Source organism: Paralichthys olivaceus, chromosome 14, assembly GCF_024713975.1.
Source record: "Paralichthys olivaceus isolate ysfri-2021 chromosome 14, ASM2471397v2, whole genome shotgun sequence".
Classification (NCBI taxonomy): domain Eukaryota; kingdom Metazoa; phylum Chordata; class Actinopteri; order Pleuronectiformes; family Paralichthyidae; genus Paralichthys; species Paralichthys olivaceus.
The window spans coordinates 4,232,125-4,259,431 of NC_091106.1; the positions used below are offsets into that span (position 1 = coordinate 4,232,125).

At 40.6% G+C, this 27,307-nt stretch overlaps 1 protein-coding gene across 33 annotated transcripts in view; it reads right to left on the minus strand.

Annotated features, from left to right (window-relative positions):
* Positions 1-27,307, minus strand: part of rims1a (regulating synaptic membrane exocytosis 1a) — an 88,685-nt gene that overhangs the window by 51,796 nt on the left and 9,582 nt on the right. For 32 of the 33 annotated variants that reach the window (XM_069538483.1, XM_069538482.1, XM_069538481.1 and 29 more), the window contains exons 3-4: positions 13,767-13,977; positions 11,267-11,278 (exon numbers count right to left, since the gene is read on the minus strand). In XM_069538483.1, the coding sequence (XP_069394584.1) occupies positions 11,267-11,278; positions 13,767-13,977 (223 nt within the window). The remainder of the gene's footprint in view (positions 1-11,266; positions 11,279-13,766; positions 13,978-27,307) is intronic. The other variant, XM_069538480.1, reaches the window with a different exon arrangement.

Genomic DNA, 27,307 nt, shown 5'->3' on the forward strand with positions numbered 1-27,307 from the left:
TTTACTCTGGATAGATTTTTTCACCAATGATATGGATTAGATCATTAAACTACAGTAAACCTTAGAAATAACACATATTTACATATGTATGTATCCATACTGTATTCATCATCCAGGGCAACATGATGCACTGTTGGTCTTGCATGCTCTAACACAGGTTGCTCGATTTCAAACCTGCTCTAATATATAATAATATATATATCTGATATATTTTGTCACTTGGGGGCAGCAGAAACAATCTGTCAAGGCAACACTGACACGTTATTAACTTGTAAAGTTAAATGTTATATGGGAACGTGTTGGCAAACAATCCAGCTGTTACGTGTCCTTTTAGCTCGGGTTTGGTCTCCACAAACTTCCTGAGAGGCAAAAAAAAAAAAAAATCCGGCTCTTCAGCTGCTAAATGCTCCACTATGTTCACCAGCTGGTCTCCTGCTTTGTCAAGTCATTTGGTGCTGAGCGAGTTGTAGTGTGCACTGGGTTTATCAGAGCTTTTAGCTGAGAACATCTGCCTCGTGAGCCACAGACAAGGCTGTTGATAGCACTGAGACGCATTAAAAACATTAAAGATGCAGGCTATAAAAAGAAAACAAAGAGCTTATGTGAACGTCATCATCCAGTTATCTCCTTTGTGTTTTGTTCATTTTGTTTTCATGCTTGGATCAAAAAGATTGCATCCAAAAATGTGCTACTTTATTGCATCACTTTATCAGTTGGCCTTTTTTTTGCCAGCGTGACAGGTCTGTGCATCTCTTTAAATCTACTGCATGTCTATTGCGTAAGAGCACATATCAAGATTACCATTTTATAGCTGTCACCTTTGACTTCTGCTGTGCTATTGTGTCATTATTTAACAGTTATTTCTTGTTACTCAATTAGACCTACAAGTCTCTGCAACACAAATAGTCTAAATAAACACATGCTGCAATAAGACTAAAGCCCTAATAGCAAAGTGAGTCCTCCTCAAACTGTTCTACCATATACTGTCACTTTTGATTGCTTGTGTGCTGGACGTTGTGTGCAGAGCTTTTGATAAACAGTCTATGGGGAATAGTGTTGTTGGAAAACTTTGTGTTCATCGTACAGTGTTTATCTACAGTGACAATTTTACATTCAATGTTTTTCATGAAATGAAACTGAATTTTCTTCGTATTAAGGATTTACTGAAACTGCAGTTATTTTGTAATACATTGCATGTCAGCTATTTCAGGTCTGTTAATTGACTAAATCTTCAAGACCCAAGTCCACAACTTTTCAAAGTAAAAACTGTAATTCAACTCAATATAAAGCATTGCGGCAACTTTGTACTTTTACTTTGAAGACAAATTGACAAGCTAACCCTAACCCTGTGAATGTTTGTTACCGTGACGAGGATCAGCACCTGCGACTCCCGTGAATGTGTGTCAGTCCGATATGGTGTCACGAAAATAATCAAGTTATCAAAATGATCTGAGGCCGACTGTGCCTCGCGGTTTGACCCAGTTACAGACCCCTGCTGTCGTTAATCCACGGAAGTAGAATAAGAAATTTTAAACTCGGTCCGCAGACAGGAGGCCCACTGCCCCTCCCCCTCTGACTGCGACAGAGCACCGGTCGCATTTTAATTCAATTTTCATTGATAATAAACGTATACTCTCTTCAACTCACACCAAATTCAGCACTGCACTTACCCGCACCATTAATAACACGTGTGCAAAACGTGAAGTCAATCCACTTACAGACAGATGTTTGTGGACTAGTAGGTATATTACTTATGATAAATCCAGACCAAACATCTGCATTTAATGGTTCTGGTTGTAGGTATGTAGAATATATCAGTTCTGATAAATAATAGGATTAGTTTATGTGCTTAAAAAATGAAATGCGCTGCTTGTAATACACGGTGCAGGTAATTATCACACCACTCTATCTTGTTGTTGGTGTACTCCAGCGTAAGCGCATTTCACTCCCTGCCGGAGCAGTTATTGGGTTTCACCACTATGAGACGTTGTTAGAGTTTGTTGATACCGCAGAACAAATGGCCAGTGTTGGGGCGATATGGAGCTATGAGCTGTTATTTTATAAGAGACTCACTTAATCCCATCGTAATCCCTGTATTAGATCACACTCTGATGGTGAAAAAAGCTCCGAAGAGGAGGAACCGTAGGCAGGCAGAGAGCAGAGCCTGACAGTTGGTTGACACACACACAGAAATACAATACACGCACATAAAGGATGTGCATACTGTACATAGAGGCAGACTCTGCGTGCTCGCACAAAAGCATACATATAATCAAATATAATCACGTGAGCAGCGATGCACACATGCAGATGCAAAACGCTCGCTCTCATCCATGCACGCACACACACGCACTGCAACAACAGCAGCAGTGTGTCACATGACCACAGTAAGACCCCCCCTGAGATGAGTATGTGAGTGAAGGAGAGAGCCAGAAGGAGAGAATAGCTTCTCCACAGATGGAAACTAGGACACCAAACCCCTGTGTGTGTTTGTTTTTACATCCTACAGCATCTGCGTGTGTCCATCTGTGTGTGTGTGTGTGTGTGTGTGTGTGTGTGTGAAACCTCACAGTTTGTGTTGCTAAGTGTTTGTTTCCTGGAGAGAGTTAGCCAGTTGTGTATCATTCACACTGTACAGTATGAGAAATAGGTGAACTCAACGTGAGACAGAGTGAGCTCCTCCTAAAACTGTTTGCCTGCCTTCACTTTTTCACCGTCACAGTGTCAGAGTTGAGACAGACTCTACAAGACAGGTCTGAAAGAGGAAATCTGTGGATTCTGTGAGTTTATTATTTCCGTCTGTTAGCCATATTATTTGATCTTTACGTTAATGACGTGTTCCATTTACTGAAAGTTTCCATGTGTACAGTAGCGTCACAAATGCAACTACTGGGACATTTTGCATTTACATCCCAAAACTGAAAATATCTGGGACAAAGTAAACTCGACAGCATGGAATCGAATATATTCTTCTTTTAAAGGAAGACCATTTCACTAGTTTAATGCAAAATATGACAAAAATGTGGAGAAAGATATGAATGTCCCGAGGATTGCTGCTATTAGATTTAGTGCTGACTTGGTATTTTCTCAGGTGGGATGTTCGATTTGCCCATGAGAGGAGGGGAAAGTATGGATTTCTTGTACCTGTACAAATGTATTTAATACGCAGTGGTTATGTTAAATCAGTTCTAATCTGGAGACTGACAAATGGGTTCATATTTTATGTATCTATCTTTATTTTTATATAAATATGTTGTGTTTTGTGATATTTGAAGATTCAAGATTCGAAGGTTTTTACTGTCAAATGCACAGGAGAAAGACATTTCCCTGTGCAAGGAAATTTTTATGCTGTCCTTTCAGGAATACCAGCCATCAAAATACAAAAATGTACATCAAATACAATAAAGCAGTAAATAAGAAATTAAAAGTAAGGCAAAAATAAGGCAAATAAGGTGAAGATTGTGCAATAAGCAGTTGAACGCCCCCTTGTCACACTTTGGTAAATGTGCCCAGGTCTTCTTTTCTCAGTTTGTATTTGGAGCAGAAAGACACAGTGGTCTGACGAGAGTAAACTGATGCAGTCCTCGTCTCATGTTATATCCTCACGACAGGTGACAGTTGAAACACTACCTCTTTTGTCCACAGAGGCGCCAAAATCAATGAAAATGAAGAGTTCCTTGAAGGACCTCTGATGTGACACGCTGTCATGCAACACTGCCAGCCACTGTTAACCTTCCTGCCATCCCCACTGAACAGGACAAGGATATATGATCAAGCGTTCACTTTCCAGTTATCGTTTCCAGATCTAATATCTTGATTGACAGCTGTGATTGATTTGTGATGGGGGCAGTACTTCACTCCACTCCCTAATCACTACTGTAAACAACTGTGACTCCAAATGACATCACCAGTGCAAGATGGCAGCAGCCTTATCCCGGGCACTTTGGCTTTATTTTGCACAATAGGAGCCATTGGCGATGTGTAGTCCATCTTTATACACAGCGATTGGATGAGGAAAATATCACTTTCATTTGGGGATGGGGAAGAGAGTGGGAGGAGGGGCGGGACCAGGAAGTAGCATCAGCCAATGACAGCTTGACGTATGGCACCGGCAGCATGCGAGGCGGGCGCCGTAACCAAGGGCGTCTATAAATCCTGCGCTAAGGATGAAAGACTGCCACAAAGGAGATTTGTGTCCACAGCAGCTAATGAGGTACTATATCAGCACAGCACCCACAGCAAAACACACACACATGCGAGCACACATCCACGTACAGTACGAACAAGCACATGCACACAGGGCTCAGACACAATGAAGTGCATGAGGAGGCACCCAGGCACATTTGTACAGTAACACTAATCCACACAAACAATAGGCCTTTACACACACACACACAAACACACACACAGGAGCCAAATATAGAGTTAAATAGTTGATCAATACTGTAAATAATTTATGTAACATGCATTTTCCCTGACACAAACACACAGACACATTATCATCTGGTCAATGGGAGCGCACGTTTAGTGTGTGTGCACGCTAAGGTTGATATTTTAACACTCCTCTCCCACAGTAGGAATGGGTTTATAATTCAGTGTGTTTTCAGACACACACACCCTCCGTCACACACTCTTACCCACATCTTTCCCTGTCGTGCAGTGTATGGGGTCAGGATGCTGCACTTCCCTTTTTCACCACTAAATGTCTCTAGTCAGCAAACACCTGTAAAGATCTGTGTGAGTGAAAGCTTGAGGTGAGAGACATGGAGAGAGGGGGAAGGACACAGAGTGAAAAGTGTGTGTGTGTGTGTGTGTGCATGCATGTGTGAAAGCATGTAAATGGAGCTACAGCACCTGATCAGTTCCGTCAGTGGAGTAAATGAGCGCAGGTCACCTGCGTTTCAGCAGCGCTCAGAGCCCAACACACAATCAATGTAGTGACATGAGTCAAACGGAGGGAAATAGACTGGGAGTGGAGTGTGAAAATGTGCTTCTGGTCACTTTTAGTATTATTAGAGTGAGTGAAACGTGAGCTGTTACGCAGCCTGTGTGGAGCGCTGTATTGATTTAAAACAAAGTATATCTGTTACATCAGTTGCACACAAGACGAATGACCGGAAGACACAGCTGAAACGCCTCCTGTGTAGAAGCATTGTAATGACCAAGAGTCAGAATATAACAAACTCAGTGACATCGATTTTGACCATTTTAAGGTCCAGAACATAATTCAACTGTCATTTTCAATTATTGCAGAATCCCTTTATATACAACAATTACAATCATACACACAATATATAGACAAGAAGAGATTAACGTTATTATTTCCATCAGCTACCGCAAGGGTTTAACAAAACACTTGAACAAACACAAAAGGAGCATATATGTGTGTACTGTCACTTGAAAAGCAGCTTGAAAATAATTCTGACAGTACAAAAACCTATAATGGGGTAAATTTCATGTCTGTCATTGCCGTAGCGTACCCTGGATGTCTGGAACTGGACTGTGTAACTCTGGTGTACCGTGCCCGAGCATTACAACCTGCTTAACATCACTCACATCCAGAGCCGGAGCTAGATGTAAGCTAGTTTGTCCAGTCTGGACTAATGTAAAAAACATGGCGGCCTCCGTAGAGAGGGTCCCCTCAGTGTGAATATAAAGTATTTAAATATAAAGGGTCTTTTCTGGGGTAAAGAAAACTACAGTTCATACAATTTAGATGAAATGAACTCATGAAAACATCATGAGGATTATTCTACATTAAATTTCTGCCAATAGTTCCCTTTCACCTAAATCTCACACACTGAACCTTTAAGCACTGAAAGCAAATTTTGTTTAATTGGGTTTTAATTTAATTTCCATCAATCATTCTCCACATCAGAAACCTTAATCTCACTGGACTTACGTTAATAACCTTTAGTTTACTGGTGAAATATACACTTATAGCAGGACTGAGCACCATCTCAATATATATGCCTACTGGTGATGTGTATGTTGAAGTTTATGTGCAGACATACACAAGCATATAAATGTGCCTCCCCTGTGTGTCAGCTGCAGTCTTTGCTTTTTGCGTTTGCTTTTCATGAGGGAGTGTGCAGCAACGACCAGGAGAGCGATGGCCCCCTCAAGACCAGTCAATGAGAGACGGACATGGAAAGGGACGCAGCTAGCGAGACTGGCGATCAATAGTAATCATGAGGCGCTGTGGCGTTAACAGCAGATGACACATCGCTCAGGCCTTTCTACGATGCCGCAGCCCGACACAAAGCAGCACAAAGCCATAATTCCTTGTAGGCTCGGATCAATACATATATATTTGCACAAGTATTAGACAAATAGTAAGATTATTTTTGAGGTATTTTTGCCATTATTTGATAGCTCATTCCTCTCAGGGTGCAAGACTAACTTTTTCATTCAGAGGTAGTCGTGTCAGCTGATGGTTAGTCCCTCACTCAGATTCTGTGTTGGAGTCTGTGGATCTCTGATGCTTGACACAAATCCATACAGGCATGACACAGAATTGTCTCTCAGCTCAAAAAAACACCTCCCCCAGGGCAACGTGTGTGATACACAGCTATTACATTAAGACGATGGTGAAATAAATGAACACTTACATGATAAATCAACATTCTCACTCTCATAGAACACATGTGTGAAGGTACTAAGGAGGACGCCAGAAATAGTGCTAGCATCAACATCGCTTATTGAGTTTCCTCCCAAGAGCGGGGTGAAAAACTCTATTCAGTAAAGGTTCCATGAAAAGAAGTGATGCTACATTTTGTAGATTATGGATTCAGCCAAACATTGATGGTGGTAAATTACTCACTTCCTCTTAACTTTCAACAAAGCCAAGAAAACTAATTTCTGCTTACATAAATACTACATCTCCAGCTGTGTAACACACAGAAGACTAGTGTAATGCTCCCCTGTTATAATTACTGTATGCACCTTAATGCCCCAGATTAATGACCTTTATGAACTTCCATGTGTAAAGAAAAGAAAACACAAAATTTCCATTTTCTGCACCAAAATGTCAAGGGTTCCACCAAGTTCCATCGATGAACAAATGCTGATGAAACATAACCTCCTTAGTGAAGGTACGTAGAGGGTACGGTAATTCCCCAAACTTTTACTTTTGTCCCGCATCAGCCAAAAGGATGTTACTTCCCCCTCGCCTCATTTCCACAACGTGCAAATGATCCACTTTGATCCACTGGAGACAAAAGTGGAGAAAGGTGTAGAACATATTGTAGAATACTGTTATCAAGTAAATAGCCTATCTGCTTCCATAAGAGCAGATTCCCAACGGTTGTAATGATGAGTTGTGAAAAATAAAACTATACAGTACTTGTCATGTCTGTCTCTGGAAACACAAATAGACTCAGTGCCACTCTTGTTTCTCTATCGTTTCCTATTGAAACATTCTCACGATGACATTTTCACCTGTGACAAATAACAATGGCTCTGTAGCAAATGTTGCAAAGCAGCAATGCAGCAACTTATTGTGTTACTATTTACACCTCAGCATGTTTGACAAGTAAAAGCACTTTGAGTTGGTGTCCTCAGTTTTAGTTTCACTCCATATTGATAAAAAACAGAGATGACCACGGTGATGACTTGATCGTCTCAGCCAATCAGCTGACACTGCATTTGAGGCAGTGACAGAGCCACCATACAGAGACAACCACCAAATCCACCCCCCCTCACACAAACACAAAGAAATATGGCCGTGGACAAAACTATTAGAGGAGAGCTGTAAGTGAGCATGTGAGTGAGAGTAAGAGAGAAGGTAACGGACAATTCTCTTCATAATCTCCCATGAGAGGAGGAATCAAGACTTCAAAAATGGTTCTTTCTGTGAGAAACACTTGGCATCAGTACAACACACAAACACACACACACACACACACACACTCATCACTCCACCAGAGCTCAGCCATCGCTGCAGATAATGAGCCCTGAATATCATTACACGCCAGCCTGCACCACACACTGTCTATGGTTATGCCTATTAAAACTTTATCTGTAACTCTAACAATCAAATTTCAAAACTGTTCTTTGAAAAGCATGGCAGCACACTCATCACACTTCATTCAGTACACAATGAACACACTAAACACACAAGCTCATGTCAGTGAAAACTTGTGGAAACAGAATTGTTGTAATAAAGTTCAGACCTTAACCTTGAGCAGAACAGCTGGTTGTGTAGTGAACTCCATATGTGTTGATAAGGATGGTCTTTTTTTTAAGTAACAACAGTTAGCCTCGGCTAGTTCGTACATGGTGGTAGGATGACAGGAAGACAGAATTACAGCTAAGCTATTGCAGAGGTGACATTGGAGGAGAGCAAGAACATATGTGATGCATATCAGAGACTTTATGAACAATATTATGTACCACTGAGCAAGCAACATTTGGATGCCCAAGTTTTGTATTTGCCCAAAAATATGATATGCTGTTTAAGATAAAATCACAAAGTGTGGTTAATCTAATATATCAAATAATCTAATAAGGTAATTTACCTTATAATGACTTTTCACATACACAAAATCCTTTCAAAAGAAACAAATGTAAAACTGTTATTCTTCTGAGCATCTCAATCACAAAGAACGGCTCTTTGTATTATTACATTATGAGTCTTAAAGTTCAAATTGTAATGACGTAATATGTCAGGAGTCTGTGGGAAGTCAGCCAACACAGCAAGAGAAGTATTCTAATGTAAATGCTGGATAGACTCAAAACTGAACATGTATTTAAGTTGATGTCAGAACACGTTATCCTAATAAAGCTGAGGAAAAGCACGGCCTACACTCCAGGACTCCATGGATGGAGATACTGATACCTGGGCTTTGGGTATCAGCCAATACACGGTGACAGTACTGATCTGATCTTAAGGTAATAAGCTGCATGCCTCGCCCTGTGAAAAAGACTGGGATCGTTCTTCTATGTGTAATGTAACATCCGACTTGACTTGGATATTGTTTTTCTAACTTTGTATAATAAAATGTAACAAACAACTACAAACTGAATATGTATAATTCACATCATTTGTATTTATTCTTTAAACAATACACCATCCACTTGGTAAATAAGTCTTTAAAATGAACAAGACCTACAATACAAGTTCAAACCTTTCAAGTTTGCAACATATAGGTCAGGAATTAAAATTTCAATGTGAAACAATACAACTGCCTCAAACTAGAATGAAATGTGAATATTAAATCACACAAAGAACAAAAAATACCTCAAAACTGCTTTTTATCTCCCTCCATTGTTTGCTCTCAGAAGAGTGCAGGTTTACCAGCATACTGCTGATGCATGAAATATTACGCAGATGTAAACACACAATAACAGAATCGGCCCTCATCCCTCCAACACTTGATCCAGCTATGTACGTTAGGATAGTTAATTGTTAATTTCTAGGACTTATAAATTTGTTTCAGCATTTGGGTTTCCATCTGAAATATCTAATTGTGTTAACTTCTCTGAATTAATAAGACACACTTTGCCTGACAGAAGAAAACCCAGTTTCAAGCCACTTAATCAAAAGCAGTAAAAAACGATCTTGGAATATAGAGCACACTGATCGACTACATATCATCTAACACCAGAAAAACCCTTGCCAACACTTTCCGCTTTATCTTTGAATGTTTAGTTTGCGTGGAGCAGAAACAGCAGGCAGAGTAACGTTGTACGTTTGGACCACTGTGTCAAGCAAGATTAATCAATCCTCAAGTAATTAAACGAATCCATGTCAAACTCAAAGCCGGTCAGCTGTCCAGCTATACAGGTACCAGGCTCCATTCTGCCAGAACTTTCTTCTTTAGAGCTAATGATTATTGTACCAAGCTTTAGAAAGGGAGCGAGGCTGCTATGTTCAGCGCACCAAAGCACTCTTGGGCAGCCGTGGCGTTCAAACCCAGCCAAGTATCATCAAAGTGCCAGTTTGGCAGCTGCCCTGAGGGAAGGCAGCCAAGGCCAAGTAAGGTTCTCAACCTGACACAACTACTCGAGCAGAGGAAGGTGTTGAAAGCGTGTCCACCAGGAATGTTTCTCCTGCAGTATCCTATCAGATGATTCTGCCTACCTCTTGTTTAACCAGACTACATGATGATGAGGAAGTCTTCTTTTCAGCCACAGAGCAGACCAGTACACAAACCAAGAAAGACACCAGATAAGGACAGCTCTGACGGCCCAGAGACAAGCTTTGTCTCCTGTTAACTTCAAATCTGTGCGAGCAAGAGCGCGAATAAAACATTCACTTCCTGTGGCGAAGCAAAGCACAGTTTGGCTTCACGTGGAGTTCAACAGTACAAACTTTGATCTGCAATATTCTCTTCACATCCGCATATGTGTGACCGTGCCCTGATTTAGGCTTTTGAACCAGCCGGTATCCACCTGCCTGTCCGATACTGTGCTCACTGTGTCAAACAGACTTGTCCCATGGACATTGTTACGTCTAAGACTTGATGGGCTTGATGGATCCAAACACTAAACACAAAGAATTAAATAAGAATGAGTTAAGTGTTTTATGGAAATAGAGAACTAAAATGTGGTTATGGGCAATAGACATTTAGTAAAATTGTACTAATGAAAATATTTTTTATCGATTCACTTTTACCTGTAAGTTGTAAGTTAACTTTAGCTCAATAGGCACTTCAACCAATTACCGGCGGTTCGATCCCCGGCTCCTCCATTGTGCATGCAGATACTCTACAGTGTGTGATTGATGTGTGATAGCGATAGTGCTGCACATAGCTGCAATGTGTGCACTGTAAAAGCTCTATATAAATACAGATCATTCAGATAACATGAGTCTTTAGTTTTACATTCTCTCAGTATCATGAGCTTGAGTCTTCACATCCTCCCCATATCCACACAGGCTTGTTGGCACCTCCTCCCACACAGAGGAAGAAAATCTAAAATGACCTCCCTCTCTCTGGCCCTGGTTGTTTCCTTGCATGTCATGCATCGTGCTGGGTGAGGATGTCAGTAAGCATGGAAAAAAACAATGGATGAACAGATCTAGCAGTGATGTAGTAAATAATAACAGATGTCATGTGACACTTTCAACCATCAGCATCATTTCGGCAGCTGCTGCTGCAACAAGCCATAGGTCTTATAGTGACAGACACATGGACAGACAGAGAGACACATACATGGTACATTCACACATACACATACTGTCTGAACTCATTAAGATGGCTTGTCTTAGGGGGTTGCAGGCAGAGTACTGTAGCTCTGAAAGAAAAAGAAACACAGCACTCACCACTTTGTCTTGCTGCAGCCCAGTCAGCCATCCATGTATAATGAAAAGAAAGACAGAGACAATTTGAGCAAAGATGATTTCTGAAAGCATGACCATGATCCTACAGCCCTACCACTAACAAACACTGTATTACACACGTGTACCTTAGAATCCAGTAATGTGAAGAGTAAAGAACATGTTACAATTATTTAAATAGCACAACAAGTTAGTAAACCATGAGCAACAAAACGCAGTGTTAGTGAGGCCACTAAATGTACTTGCTTCAGGTTCTGGGTTAAAAATGATAGGATGTAAATCTCAATCTCTGGTGTCAAAGTCGAATGCTTCGGACGCAAAGGGCCACCACAGACTTTTAAAAACCCCATCTCGTTTTAGTTTGAAAACTCAAGAGTAAATCTGAGCAGACAGAACAATAACAAAACCACCCAGGTGAAATTCACAATTGGATTTTATTTGTCACAACGTATCAGCACTCAATATCAATAATACTTTAAGATATGAAATACCAGCAATAGTAAAGAAAACATCATCTCTTTGTGAATACAGGCACCACCAATAACACACCACACAGGACCACCGAGCTGAACTCTACCCGTGTCAGCCAGTGACTAATTAGGATGTACTTTTGAGAGCATGTGGGTGTGTGTGTGTGTGTGTGTGTGTGTGTGTGTGTGTAATAGGTGATGTCCTTTCTCACACCCCTACCTCCTACCTACACACTCACACTGACTCACACACACACAAACACACCCTGCTGTGTGTGTATAGGGCACCTCCGGACCCCTGGGACACCGAGACAGAGTGGGAGACCACCCCCTCTGTCGACAGCTCAGTCTAATGCCCAATTAACCTTTACTAGCTCCTGCTCGGGTCACATACACACACACACACACATGGGCACAGATCACATTCACACACATGGGTGAACTCATAAGCCCACAGTCACACACACAGATCTAACATACAGTGCATATGAACACACAAAGCATACTTTATGGACATATAAACACACACACATGGGCCACGGCTCATCACCTGAGCTCCAACACCTGAGGCCTGGTCCGACACACACAACCTAAACAACTGCAGTGAGGCCATGAGTGTGTTTGGGTTTATTATACCACTGAGTGCAGATTGGGGTTCTTGGACATTAATGTATAGATTAATTTCCGCTGAATTTTGTATTATTAGTGTATTAATAGTGTTTAATAAAACAAATATATAAATACTAATGAAACCAATTATTATACACATAGAAAACATAAGGTTTATTATGTTGCATTGTATTGTAATTTTTCTGTGCCATCATGTTTATATTTCAGTATTACTACACTGACATTTTAATTCATGAATTCATTTTATTTTCATTTTCAGTTTTTGTATTTTGTATTTCTGTGTATGCCAATGACGTTGTTGAGGGTAAAGCTGATTGTTCAGGAGAGTGTGATCCATGCAGCTCTGTTACTTTTAACTGAATAGTGGAGTGACCCAACGACTTGTGCCACCTACCATAAATATAGTTAATGAGTAACAAACAAAATGTCAATGAATACATGCATTCTTTATCCATTATTTATAGAATAATGTATCATTATTTGTTATTGGTAGTCATTTCAGTTTTTCTTCATATATTCACATATAAGTTTTCACAGTTTGTTTGTTGGTTTGTCAGCAAGATTATTAGTATTATCTTTTTTTTTTTGTTACACAATGTTCTGTTCTGCAGCTACTGTAGCACTTTGGCCCAAGAAATATTTCCCATGTGGACAATGAAGTATATTTGATTTGATTCCTACTTTGTTTGGTTTTACTGAACAGATTTCCACAGAACTTAGTGGAACAATGGAACATGGGCCAAGAAAGAGCCCATTTCATTTTGGCACAGATCAACAAATTCCAATATCAGGGCAGATCCAAGATTTGCTTTTGCTTTTCTTTAACATTCCGAGATAAAGAATATTTTTTCTGACATTTTCATATCCGAAAATAATTATTCGATCTTGATGAAGATTTAAGGGGACTGTTGCTCCTTGGTGGAGGTATTTGCTCCTGAGTGCCATTATGATTTATGTATCTATTTCAAACTTTGTTTATATTCATCCTTTCAGCAGAATTTTATACAAGATGCATTAAAACTATTATACAGGCTCACACGGGACCCAGCTCTAAGACATGGGGTTTTTGTTTCTCTCACTTGAGTGTAAATACAGTTATTTTTGTCAGTGTTTTCTGTAGAGCATCATTTTCTATAAATTGTGAATGAAAACTTAAAAGAGAAAAATGAAAAATCTTCACTCTGCCCTCAGCTAGTTCATACAGTTTGGTACACTAATGCACTCAGATACGTCAGCCCTACAATAAATCTTACATTCATGAAGGATCGCATTTTCAGTTCTTGGGGGAACATTTTAAATGGAATTTGATTCAACATGGGGCCTGAAGTTTGCTGTTGCATTGAGAAGTGTCCTTGTGTACCGGACATCAGAGAGTGTAAACTTACCGTGTTGGATCTCAGCGACACTCGCCCCCCACAGCGGGCGCAGAACTTGGTCTGGCAGTACGAGCACAGGTTCCCACAGCCATCTGCAAACTTTGTCTTGTGGCAGATGCCGCAGGTTGGCGCGTCGTCCCGGTGAACAGCCGAACCCGCCGCCACCGAGGCCTGCCGGATCACCGTCTCCCTGTAGCTGGACAACTGCTGCTGGATGCCCCTGGAAAATAATTATAACAGGAAAGAAACATGAAGACTATCTGTGAAAGATGATCATCATTTTTATGAAGAAGAGTGCCATAACAGATGTTCATTCTCAATTCTCTTTGACTCTATGTTGAGTGATTATGGTAATCCCATCAGATTTTGCCATGATCTCAATCAGCCAATCGTGTTGTTGGTGTCAAACTTTGAATCTGTTCTCCCCTCCATAACTGTCAGCGATTCACTGTGATCTTCCTCCTCCCCAGTCACCTCCAGTCAGCCCTGGTCGAACCCAGCTGAGTCACTCATTCAGATCCTCAACATTTCCTATACAATGTGACCGCGCCCCCTTTCAGCCTTGATGACATCACAAGGGGGTCTGAACGTCGAATCGGATGTCATTTGTATCACATCACTTTTATCTCTTATTGGGTGTGGCAATACATTTTGTAAATGTTTCAGTTGAAGTCTCTCAAGTGGAAATACACCAACTTTAACCAAAGTGCTCAGTAGATGAACAGAAGTCAGTCCCCTCTGCCAACTTTTAGAACTGAACTGCGTCCAACAGTTTTGTGATCTATAAATGTCTAAACCATGGTTTGTCCAAATCCATCATGTTGATGTTTCGATATTTCAGTCCGGACCAAAGTGGTGGAACAAACTTACTGGTGGCACCAGATCAAGGGATCAACAAAATCATTACCCTTAATCCTCTGCAGACCTTCTTTAAAAGTGTTCATGGCAATCTGTCAAGACATTTCACTCACTCAAGGAAAAGTCAAGGGATTCATCCTCCACCAACCATGAGTGTTGGTGCAAAATGTCACGGGGATCCATCCAATTATGGTTGAGACATTTCAGTCTGGAAAATAGTGGTGGAGCAACCAAGCATCATTTCTGTAGCTGCTGTGGCTCCAAAAACAAAGATTAAAAGAAAGGAACATTACTCCACTACGCTTCTGGTGCAATCAGTCAATTTCATATATTGTGAATGATTGCATATCACAATCAATCGGGTGATAAGACAATACAAAACAAGACAGGAATTGTCGAAAATAATTGTTGCAATAAATGTATAAGAAATAAATAAAGGGGAAGAGAGGTGAACCAAAGCCAGAAAGTGAAGTAGACCATCGCTGCATAACGTTTAGTCAATATCGCCGTTCTCAATAGTGTTTGTGTGTTTTGGTGCAATCAACTTTTTTTCTCCGTCTGCTGTTGTTTCAGGCTGCTTTGCCGACACAGAAACGTCTTCAGATCGATACGAGGAATAAGGGGGGAGAGTATTGGTTTTATCTAAGACGTTACAGTATGTTGATTAATTGGATTTCACACTGTGGAGATTGAGGAGAGAGCGAATAGAAGGGAAAAAGGGGACAGGGGAAGAATTGAGGGTGCTGAGGTGGAACGTAATGAAGTACAAATACTTTTTTACTGTACTTAAGTAGATTTCTCAGGTACCTGTACTTTGCTTGAGTATTTATTTTCCTGACGACTTTTTACTTTTACTCCCTACATTTGAACACAAATATCTGTACTCATTACATTCTCAAAACTGGATCATTACTTCTTTTGACGCACGAAGCACCTCTCTCTAACCTGCTCACCCCCTCCCTCGGGAGACGCACAGGTGTGCTGCCCCCCCACGACGGCACACAGCACGAGAGGCGTCCGAAGGTTGGTCTGACTGCCGTGGTCGACCGGTAGAGGAAGAATAGAGGAGAAGAACACCCGATGGCACAAAAAAATCCAACTAATCCAATAACACAATCAAAAACCACATAACTCGGTTGACTGAAATGACCAAAGAACAGGACAAATGTGATTTAGCCCTGAAACACACTCGCTTCATAAATCAACAATAAAGCTGATGAAATGATGAGGAGGATGTACAGACACTGCAACAGACTGACAGACAAACCTGGCTACAGGATCGTAGTCAGGAAAAAAACAGGGGAGGGTATGAAAAAGGGGCAGGGGAGAAAATGAATGAGCAGAGTGGAGGACAGAAAAAAAGAAGTATATATTATAAGAAGTTATAAAAGAGATGATATAGAAAGAGGATGAGGAGTAGATTAAGTTGAAAAAGGAGGAGAGGAGAGGGGGAAAGGTTGAGGGGAGAAAACAGATGAGAAGAAATAAGAGGAGAAAGGATGGGCAGGGAGGTGAAGGGGAATGTGTAGAAGGAGGGAAAGAGGAGGAGAAGACAAAGAGGAGATAAAGGGAAGGAGAGGGTACAAGGGAGGAAGCGAGAAAAGAGAAGAGGAGAGAAATTCTACATTTTATCTCATAAAGTTAAACAGCAAACAAACAAGAAAACAATATATGAAATATCAAAGATTTAATTAAATCTATGTATTTTTACACATAGTATATTGAACTCTTCCCAATATGTGTCCACACTAATATACAGAACACGAAACAATAAACAGACAAGACTTACAAACCAAATGACTTGTCATGATTCCCACTAATAAATAAACATTTTAAATTGTGAATAAGTGAATAAAAAACTTCTTGCACAATGTATTCTCAGAGCCATGCTGGACTGCAAGTTCACAATGATCTCTGATGTTCTCACACTCAGTCTCCCCTCACTTAATCTGCTCACGAGAGAAAAGAGCATTAACCCTTATATGACTTTCATGGTACTGAGTGTAATTCACTCTCTGTGGCTGCACTTGCCTACAATATACTTACAGACCAAGAGTTAGTGACGAAGCCTCCTCCCCCATCACCTCAGCCTTTAAAACTACAAATCCCTGCAGCGGAGGCCAAAGGAAAGGAAGTCCGAGATGCAGTCATTTGATAGTCATTTGAACATTGCTCCTTTGGGTGTAACAGAAGAAACCGTCCGTCCAAAAACACCTTGAAAAAAACCTGAACAGGCTCAGAGGGACCCGGTGGGTTGAAACTCAACCTGCCCCAGAAAATATTATCACCTGCCCAGCGAGCATGCACACAAACACACTCACACACCCCTCTTGTAATCTCTGCAAAAAACAAATTCGTTAGCATTTACGCAAACACTTCCTGGGAGCAATAGCCAAAGGTCGCAGAGAGGTCACCTGCTGCTGCTGCACCGCAGGATTTACTTCCTGATCCGTGGCGCTCGCTGTGTGTGTCCCAACCCCTGGCTCTGTTCACAGCCTAATAGAGTTAGACTAATATACAGTATGGACTAAGTGTGATTGATCTCGTTTAGATGATCAATACTACATTGCTTGCTCATGGGATGCCTTTAGACTGACTTGATTCTGGTGATTTGGCTCAGATTCAGCGTGTTATGTTCAGTTTTTAATATGACTATTGGCGTCTTATTTGTTATCTCACAGGCATTATTGCTGATGATAGGTGGCTTTGATCCAAAATAGCTTCTATGGGTATTAGACTTAATAAATCCATGTCGTCTGGATGTAACCACTCAGTATTAAATGCATAGAAGGGCTCAGTCCCTCCGTCCTTATTGTCATTTTCTTATTGGGTTCACAGAGTTCTTTGGTTACTCCCAAAACTCTTTCCTTATACCTTATTCTCAATGTGCCCTGCCTCCTGCATGCTCTACCCAGGTGCTACTCCTCACCTGAATGCTTCGCTCTTGCTGCTTGCTTCATTTGTGAAGGGCAGACTCCAGACAAAGCCCCTACCCCATTGTCAGGACATTTCCTGGAGGTTATGTCTGAAACAGCGTTAGATTTATTCATCTCCTTCTCTCTGTCACGATCCTCCCGTTTCCTTGGATTATGAGTTTTTCACTGGTGACAGGCATCATGGAGACATGAGAAATGTCTTGACGGACTTTGAATGTCAAGAAATGCACTTGCCAAGAAAAACTGACAAGCTGGTGTGTAGACATGTTTGCAGCGATACAGCTGGAAACATGCAGCTAACTGGATGAGGTGTGAGGGCAAATGCTTGGATAAACTAAACGCTGCACTTCCAGCCATCGCACTGGAGAGTGAAGTGTGATATATATTTTCAACAATTTAGTGTGACTCACAAAGGCTGTTATAAAAACCCTCGATAGACAAAAGGTTGGCTGAATTCTTAGCTTAGCATCTATAGAGTCCAGTTCTACAGAATGTAGAAAATATTCAGCATGACACCCACTTCCATTCAGTTTATAAGGTTGAGTTCCTTTCACTGTTTGGATCCTCTCTACTCATGACACTTCCAATCTGCAAAGTATGACTAGCTTTAAAAAGTATAGAGGTAGGTCAGACTCACTTTGAACTGATGATAGCAGCTCGAAAAATAGTCAATGCTTATGATAAAGTTAGAATTGGTTAAGCCTTAAGCCTATACTAGACATTTTATGATATATATTAAAAAATACACTATGATGTCATCTAGTAACTTTCAATGACTTCTCAAGCAGGTTTGGCTTATATGTTGTGTATAAGCATTCACTAACAAGCCAACAATTGAAGAGGGGTGTGTCATTTGTTGTCCTTTTGCCAAAGTCAACAGTTAGCACACAGTCAATAGTCATGACCTGCAGTTGAAGGGAGATATTTGTTTTCTTTTTTCATTTTTGCATCTGTCACATGTTATAACGTTCAACAATTCCCTCCCTCGCTTGCAGTGAATCCAGTGGGGAATCCCCCGCTGTGTTCTCACATCGGATTCTCACGACTTTCTGCAGGCTCTATACTAGGTGGATAATCTGGAAGCTCTCACACGGACATTTGCGTTCACACATGCACCTGCTCTGGAGAAAGTGCGGAGAGTTTCCGTAAGCAACTAATGTAACACGAGTTACGTGTTACCCTTGTTTTGTGCGTGGCTGTGTGTGCGTTGCAATGAATCAGGCAAAGTAGGACATACTGGAGAAGAAAAAGACAAGAATAGAAACAGGAAATACATACAAGTACGTCACCGCCTGTCAGTCCGTCAGTCAACAACAAGAAGCCATCAAATTCTCTCTTACAGGTGAGAAGAAAAATCTTTATCACATCAAACAACACTGTCAGGAAACGTATGGGGGGGGGGGGCGGGGGGGGCAGATCATTACAACAACACAACTGGCAGGAGGACGGGGTGAAAGGAAGGGAAGGAGAAGCAAAAAGACGGAGGAAGAAAGAGATCTAAGAGAAAAGCTTCAGAGCGACAGAGACATGGATAACGGGCTCATTAAGAAAATGCAGGAGAGAAATACATATTCAGAATGTAGTAAGACACAAGGTTAAACCTTGAGAATGAAATGTTCACTTTCCTGCACAAACACAGAGTAAAAAACTTCCTCAGCTTTCCCATCAAAGCATTTAATGACTTCGCTCTTGAAAGACTTAAAAGTAAAGCCTTTGTATAACTACAGTATGTGGATATATATATATGCATATTTCAAACCAACTGTCCACAGCTCAGAGCAGGAAACAGCAATAAGGAAAAGTGTCTCATAATTAAGCTAAGAAGAAATAACGAGCTTCACACAGAGAGAAACCGAAGCTTTTCTCACAACAATATAAGTAAAAGTTGGTGATATACACAAGCTACACATTGCAAAAAAGAAAGCCTCATATGGAAAACTAATTATTATTAGGAATTGATTACAATGATTTGCATTATACCTAAGCGACCAACATCGACTCTTTGACTCAGAGGAAGTAGATACATCAGGCTTTGGAAACGCGGGCAACACAAAGACAGCTTGACGGTTTGAAGAGCGAGGAAGGTGGATGAGTAAAAGGTGAAGAAGGATGGAGGAATAGAAAGAGGAGGAGAGGCAGGGAAGAGCTTCAGGACTAACTTTATAGCAGTGTGACAGATACGATGCACCGTAACTCTGAGCTGGGCAGCGCATGGACATTTACCTGGCAAGGACAACAGCGAGGACACACACACACACACCCACACACACACAAATTTCCACACACACTTACATTTTTATCTTGCAGGGATATCCCTTGTTGGATTTTTACTCCTGAGGGTTTAAACTTTGAATTTTGATTGTCGGTGCAATCAAATGCCTATTCTAAAGTTGGCTTAATACAAATAATATTGAACTGTTCTTTATTTTTTATTCTACCACATAAATTATTCAACTACAAACTTTCCTGGTGGCAATTATTCTTTCTGTCATTTATGGTTCAGGTTTCATGGAGGTGTGGAATTGGTGCTTATGTAGGTCACTGACCTTTTCACCTACTCACTGAACGGACTCAGTGGGACACTGTGTGTGTGTGTACAAATAATTTTCACTTGATTAACTTTTGAGGCTGATTATCAAAAGGTCAGGGTATAGCTCAGCAAAAATATGGTCTCCACAAATCATAGAGATAGAATGCAAAGCTTATATGGGTCAGAAGGTTATCCCTCATCATAAGACATCCAATACAGTAAGTGATGTCATGAAGTCACAAAAAGTCAGAAAATGATGTTGTGCATAATATCTCAGAAACCTACAGGACTATACTGAAGCTTCTACAGATTAACAAATATACATGATCATACGGTAGAAAATAAGTAATCACGATATTAAAACTTGGTTAGTCATCAGCTTGTGCAGCCAATAAGAGTAAAGACATGATGCACAGCTTATTCAGATTAACCAATCATTCATCGTCATTATGACGATGTCACTGTGAAATGCATTACCTGATTGGGATATATATATACACAGTGTGTAAGAATCACCTCTCTGATGATTGTCATTGACATGGTGTGTCCACTCACTCTCACCTTTTGCTAATGAGCTCCCAGTTTTTTTCTGCAGCCAAAGCTTCCTTTCAGCTTCCTCAACTGTTTTCCCCAAAATGGATTTGGACCTCTTTCTCCAGGAGCCTGGATCCTCAATAAAAGCTTAAAGTTTCAGGTAAACAGCTCCAAAAAAAGTTAGAAACCTCCTGCAGGACACACTGTAGATGTGTCTAAAAATAAGGCAGATAAAATAGCTGAGTCCTTCAGTCCTTGAGCACCATTACTGCTGCTCAGCCAAATGCTGGCACTGGCCTCTCCACTCCCAGGCTTTAATAAAGCAGGGTGGCACCAGGTTGGGTGTTGGGAGCCAGCTTCAACTCTTCCTGTAGTGACTCAGGCCTCTATGGCCGAATATGAGTCACTCCTCCAGTTCCTGGATCGATATTCAAAAAGCAGGCAGACATGAATCAAATAACAATGAGTCAGTGTCAGAGAAAATCACCTCGCAGCCATTTACAAATTAAGCACTCCGTCTCTCCGCCTCACTCTCATTTACTCTCCAACACTCACTTTTAAAGTTACTTCACTCAGTTCTGGTGTGAGACGTTGGAGCGAAAACCTTCAAAAGTCAAAGTTTCATTATGTCCAACTCTTTCCTCAACCCAACTTCTCTCCTCCTCCAGGCAGCCTCCATTCTTTAATCTACACACGTATGCACACACACATACACACGCTCTTACTGTAGAGGAGTCATCTACAAGATTGATTGGAACTCATTTGTATCCTATAATAGACCGGTATTAAAAAGTTTCCTCCTCCCCCATGCTATTTGTGAAATTGAATGGAAGGTAAAATGCATGCCAGAATTAGAAATGGGTTTACAGTTTGGTATTAATTATTTTGTGGGGACCCAAGTCTATTTGCGCTGTCACATTATTGGGACAAAAAGTCTCCATAACGTTCAAATTTAAGGCAAAGAAATGCTTTAGGGTAAGAAGTGTGTGTGTGTGTGTGTGTGTGTGTGTGTGTGTACATTCATCTTACATTGAGATTATGAGACACATAAACACTGTTTCTCATTCTGCATCACAAAGTTTAGTTGAAGCTCGTCTGAGGATTCTGAGGATTCTGATGCATCCACTGGAACTTAAACACCTATATGGAAGCAGTTGACCAATCACAACAGAGTGGGCCAGCTGGCCAATCAGAGCAGACCGGTCTTCAACGGGAGGGAACCTTAAAGAAACAGGAGCTAAAACCAGGTATTTCAGATGGAGACTGAAAAGAGGTGCTGCAGCAATGGGCAGTACGAGGATACCGATGTAGTTTCTGAACAATAGAGCAAGTAAACCTTTTCAAGTGTTGGCCCAAATTTAAAATTATGACCCTGAATGTGAGCAGAAAAGCTTTGGTCTGCTAAGCTGAGGAGGAACATGTGTCCGACTAAGTTCAACCCATTAAAAGGCCCAAAGGTTTTTTAAATCACATTTTTATCTTTGTTATACTTTCTCTTGTTAATGTTGAATAATCTTTTCAATGCTAAATCTTTATCTGGTAAAATGCTCCATATAAGCACAACAAGGCCAAACAGCAGCAATTGAACTTAATTTGTTTTATAGATTAAAGTATACATTCAAAATAAAACAAGTCATCTACTTAACAAGTTTCTCCTGGAACTGGGAATCCATATATTTCATGATGAATCTGCTCTGATTTGATTTTTCTCCATAACACAATGAGCCTCCCTCTGTGTTTACCTCTCCATCAGTGCATGTATGTGCTGAGGCCTGGCTGATCACCATATGGCAGCAGGGACACGGAGAATCGCTGATTTCCTCTGAATGTGCCAACCGCTGTTGTTCCTCCTCCATCCTTTCCCCTCCCTTCACTTCCGTCAGAGGAGTCACCATGCTGAGCTGCTCACCTCCCTCACACTCCCTCTAGCCATCCCTCCTTCCATCAATTCCTTATGATACACTCTCTTGTATTCCCTTCCAGCTTTGAGAATATGTAGAATAGAGATAAGTAATATTTCGTGTCTGCCCCCAGACTGCTCTAATGTATTGTGTACCCAGAGATATGTTATTTTTATTTTAATCATTGAGTTTGAAGGTTTACGTTGTAAAATAAAAAAAGGAAAAGATATGTTATTTTATCAACAGAGGAAGAGATGATTCACACCAAAACTGACACTTAATAAATAACAGCACTATATCCACAGAATGTGATGCATCTTAACTCTCTCCTTCACTTTTCTTGCTTCTTTTCTTTTTCTCCTCCTCTCTTCTCACCTCCCCCTTCCTCCTCTTCCTCCTCTTCCTCCTCTACAAACTTTCCTGATGGCTGTTTTCTGCCCACTCGTTTCTTGTCCTCACTCTTTCTCCTCTTCTTTTTCTGTCTTTCTTTCTTTCTGTGTTTTTATCTCCTTGACTATCATTTAATTATTGATTCTCATATTATCACCACTGCCTCCGTCTCGCAAGAATCCTCAGGACAAGGGTTTTGGTGAAAGCCCATAGAGGCTTCTGCATTCTCACATTTATTATAAACATATTCTTGTATTATATATTTTGCATAAATTATATCTAAAAATTTATTTGTTAAGAATGTAAAGTTTGGCCACAAACTAAAATTAAACCTTTGACACATTCATGGCAGATGTGCACATATTAAAATATTACTTGTGATTGGTTGCTTTGTTACAATCAGCTGTGGACAAATCAATAGTCCTGCTTATCAGCCAAAGGTCAAATGAAACCGCACTGAGAGTTCAAAACCCAAATCAGATGTACAGCCTAATCCATGATACTTAACAAATACTTGGATTGGTTCACAGCTACATGGTTTATAATCCAATATAATCCACTAATAACGCAAGAGTGTGTTTACTTTATTCAGCAAATTATGATTTAAATATAATTTGTTTGAATTCATTCAAAATCAACCTACGTGGTCTGAAGTGCACTGTTCTGTTGCTCTTGCTGCTTCACGAGAGTTACTGTCCAATGTTACTGTAAACATGCACTGAACTCCGGGCATCCTCCACATTCTTCGGAGGATGTGTAAATGCAAATGTTCAGGTGAGAGCCTCCACATGTTCAGAATCCAACGTGAGCACTTAGCTTGGGAGCGACAGGAACTTTTTTTTTTTTTTAAACCGGTGTCACACATATATGACACCCCTCAAGTGAATCCTGCGGAAGATTTGTTGCTTGCGTGTCCACGTGCCCGACACAACCTCAGAGTTCACATGAACAAATCAAATTTTTCTCACATTATACCTATAGTTTGTTTTGCCAGTGTCCAACTTAACACAGAGTGCATTTTAAAGGCAACGCACATTTGTAGATTTATAAACACAATTTACTCACAAATTATGTACAGCACAAATCATGAAGCCTGACTGTATTAGCAAAAAGCCAATACAAACAGTACAAGCTCAGGTGACCTACAAGTGTCAGTATTACTACCAACTTCAACAGGACAGACAATACTCAAATACTCATATTATATTCAGACAGTTCTCCAATGTACTATAATGGCTCAACTGCTTTCATTTACATTTGCTACTGATAATACACGTGTTTGAACTGTTAATGTATTACAACCACACTGCTGCAAACCAAAGTCAGCTGAATAGAAAAAAAATGATGTGATCCTTGTTTGTTTAACGAGTTTAACAAGAGACTGCATTGGAGTGTCCAGAAGTGAAGACGTGATGCAGATGGACTTCAGATTAACTTTCATGTAAACTTGGAAATAATCCCATTTTTTAAAAGTAGCCTTTCTTCAGCATCTTTTTCTGCTTTATGTAAAAAAGAATTAAACAATCATATTGGCGCGTATCAGGAAACGTATATACAACTTTGCGTGGGCTCTTTGTCATTAATTTAGGATTAAGAAAACTGCTTTTATTTTATTTTACCTCAGTGTAAAGTGTACATAATTCCATCATTCCATCAATAGTTTTAAGCAGAAATAATTGGGACATTGAGTGTATTTTTTATATTCCAATAAATGAAGTCATTACTTGATACATGTTCATTGTGCTCCTTAAAAACAATCTTCAAGAAACGAGCAAAGCCCCGATTGTGATTAGAGCTGAAATGGCATTCTTGAGACTGATTTGAGTGGACAAACTTCATAATGTTTACATTGTACTTCTGTCAAATCTTTATGTGTTCCTGCACTGCAGTCTTAAGTTATTCATAGTTTTGTAGTATCCATACAGTAATTCATATCAGAACAAGCTTTGTTCTTATAATTCCCTTGTAATTGATCCTGGTACAACACAGGTTCCTGTTTATCAGCACATACTGCATGTATGATGCTTATAAATAATTTAAGGGAAAAAAAGAACATCTGTGATATACTGTATATATTTTATTTATTATTCGACTTTTCAAGATTTTTCCAGGACGAGTGGACATCCAGCATATCACCTGGGATGTGAGAGAGGCTGGTGGCTCAAAACATGTAGTCAATAAAAAACAACAACAGCCCCCCACTGGTCATTTCATTGATTATTGGCTCTGGAATCCCAACATGGCCTTTGGATGAGTGAGGCCATAACAGTGTGTAGCCCATACAAGGAGCGTTCACAAGCTCTGCTGCATTGTTCAAACTCAGGTGAGGGGACGTTCAAGAGCACAGTGGCTGTGGGATGGTATTTTACATTTAGCACAAAACAAGAAGGAGGTGTGAGAATAAGAGAGCTGGAAAAGAGCTCACAACTTCTTCCTTAAGTGCACACTAACACACACACACACACACACACACACACACACACACACACACACACACACTTGTAGTTGGACAAATAATTTAGGAAGGAGTATTAGTGGATTAATCAGTTAAGGATGGAGTGTAGAAGACTGAAAGAGAGACAGAGGTGGATGAACTTAGAGAAAGAAACAAAGATAAGACTAAACTCAAACTAATAAAAAGAAATGCCTGAAACAAAGATGAAGGGTGGGATGAGAGAAAGAGAGAGAGAGAGAGAGAGGGACAGATGGAGAGAGCACCAGAGCCAACAGCAGAGCTAAGTGGGTAGTGTGCTCCCCAGACAGTGTTCCATATGGCCTGGCAACGCCATACACAGACAGGCCGCACAAGCGCACATATACACAGCATGTATACACACAGGCACACAGCATGTATACACACACGCAGATACACAAACACTCCTCCATACCAACAATCAAAATTCGCACACATAGTGCATATTCACACGCGGCCATGTACCCACACATACTGTTTTACAGAGCAGGGTCTGAGGGAAATTACATCCTTTTATGACATTTGTTAAAATATCAAAACATTGTTGTAGATTTGTAATGTGAAGTGGCCAGTGGTGGTTGCGGCTCATGAGACTCGTCTGTCAGGGGTGATGTTGAAGAGGATCCCTTTGTTCAAATCATATATGATCACCTGAGTGCTCACTGTCCTGGCTCAGATCAGACAACCAAGTTCTTGTAAACCGGAACTGTCCTTAAAAGACTCTTTGAATAGACAAACACATGGATTATTTGTTGTGTGTTGTAAAAACGTGGCGGGCGGAGCGGCAGGCAGGTGGGGGCTGAACACCTGAAGAACTGTTAGTGATCTGTGGCTATAGCTAACGAATGCTAACATCCACTGTAGCCAAAATGCGTGCATTTAGCGAATGCTGACATTTGGGTTGGTCGGCTGCACCTGGTGTAACAAGTGGTCGACCTTTGATCAATAGTGAAAATACTTCCATCATGTTTATTGATGATATATTGTGTCGATATAAAACTTGGTGAGATTACTTTAGCTTATGTATCAGTAATTGTTAAACATGCACAGCACATTTTAAGAATACTACAGTAAAACTGATTACCGTGATAATTTTGGTCCCTATAATCGTGTTACTAAATGTTCCCACTGTTTGATCTCTGGTAGAATCAGTAGGCCTTAAAGCAAATGCCTAGGAATGTATTTTCATTTGACAACTGTATGGGAAAAACCCAGTCATAAAAAATTCAGAACATACTGTATGAGGCCTGCCCTGCGTCTTACCCAGTAGAGACAAAACTCTCTCAAACATGCAGAAATGCATGAGTGTGTCAAGTCCCTACCTCATCCCTGCTGGAGCAGAGACACATGGGACGAGCAGGATAGCAGCCAATCCCTAAAGGAAGTGAGGAAATGACTCCTCGCCAATCCCAGGGCTCACCGAGGTTACTACAGGGCTGCTGGGCCATCGCCATGGTACCCTGCTATCAAGGGACACCTGGCCAATCACATTCGGTGATGTGAAGTGTAAACATGTTACACTGCAGTGCAGCCATGTTGCCATTACTGAGGCATGGGGTGGAGCCACATATCCTACATATGTAAAAAGTCGATGCACCAGATATGACCAAAGGAGGTGAAGTAGTAACTGAAAACAAGTAAATGAATCCATTCTCAAATCTCACAGGTTGTAATTAATGAGAGCATCTTTACTTGTCACTCACATGTTACATAATCTTTGTCAGGAAAGACTAGTGTTTAGGATTAAAAAAGCAAAACTCCATGCAGCACTGCAAAGCAAATACAGATGACTGATAAACATTACATGGACTTAAACCCAATTCATGCTCCTGTGTCGGAGCAGCGCCGTAGCCTACACGTAGACGCGTATCCTACACAGAGCAATACACTCGTCAACATCTATCAGCTCCAACTACAACACAATCCGC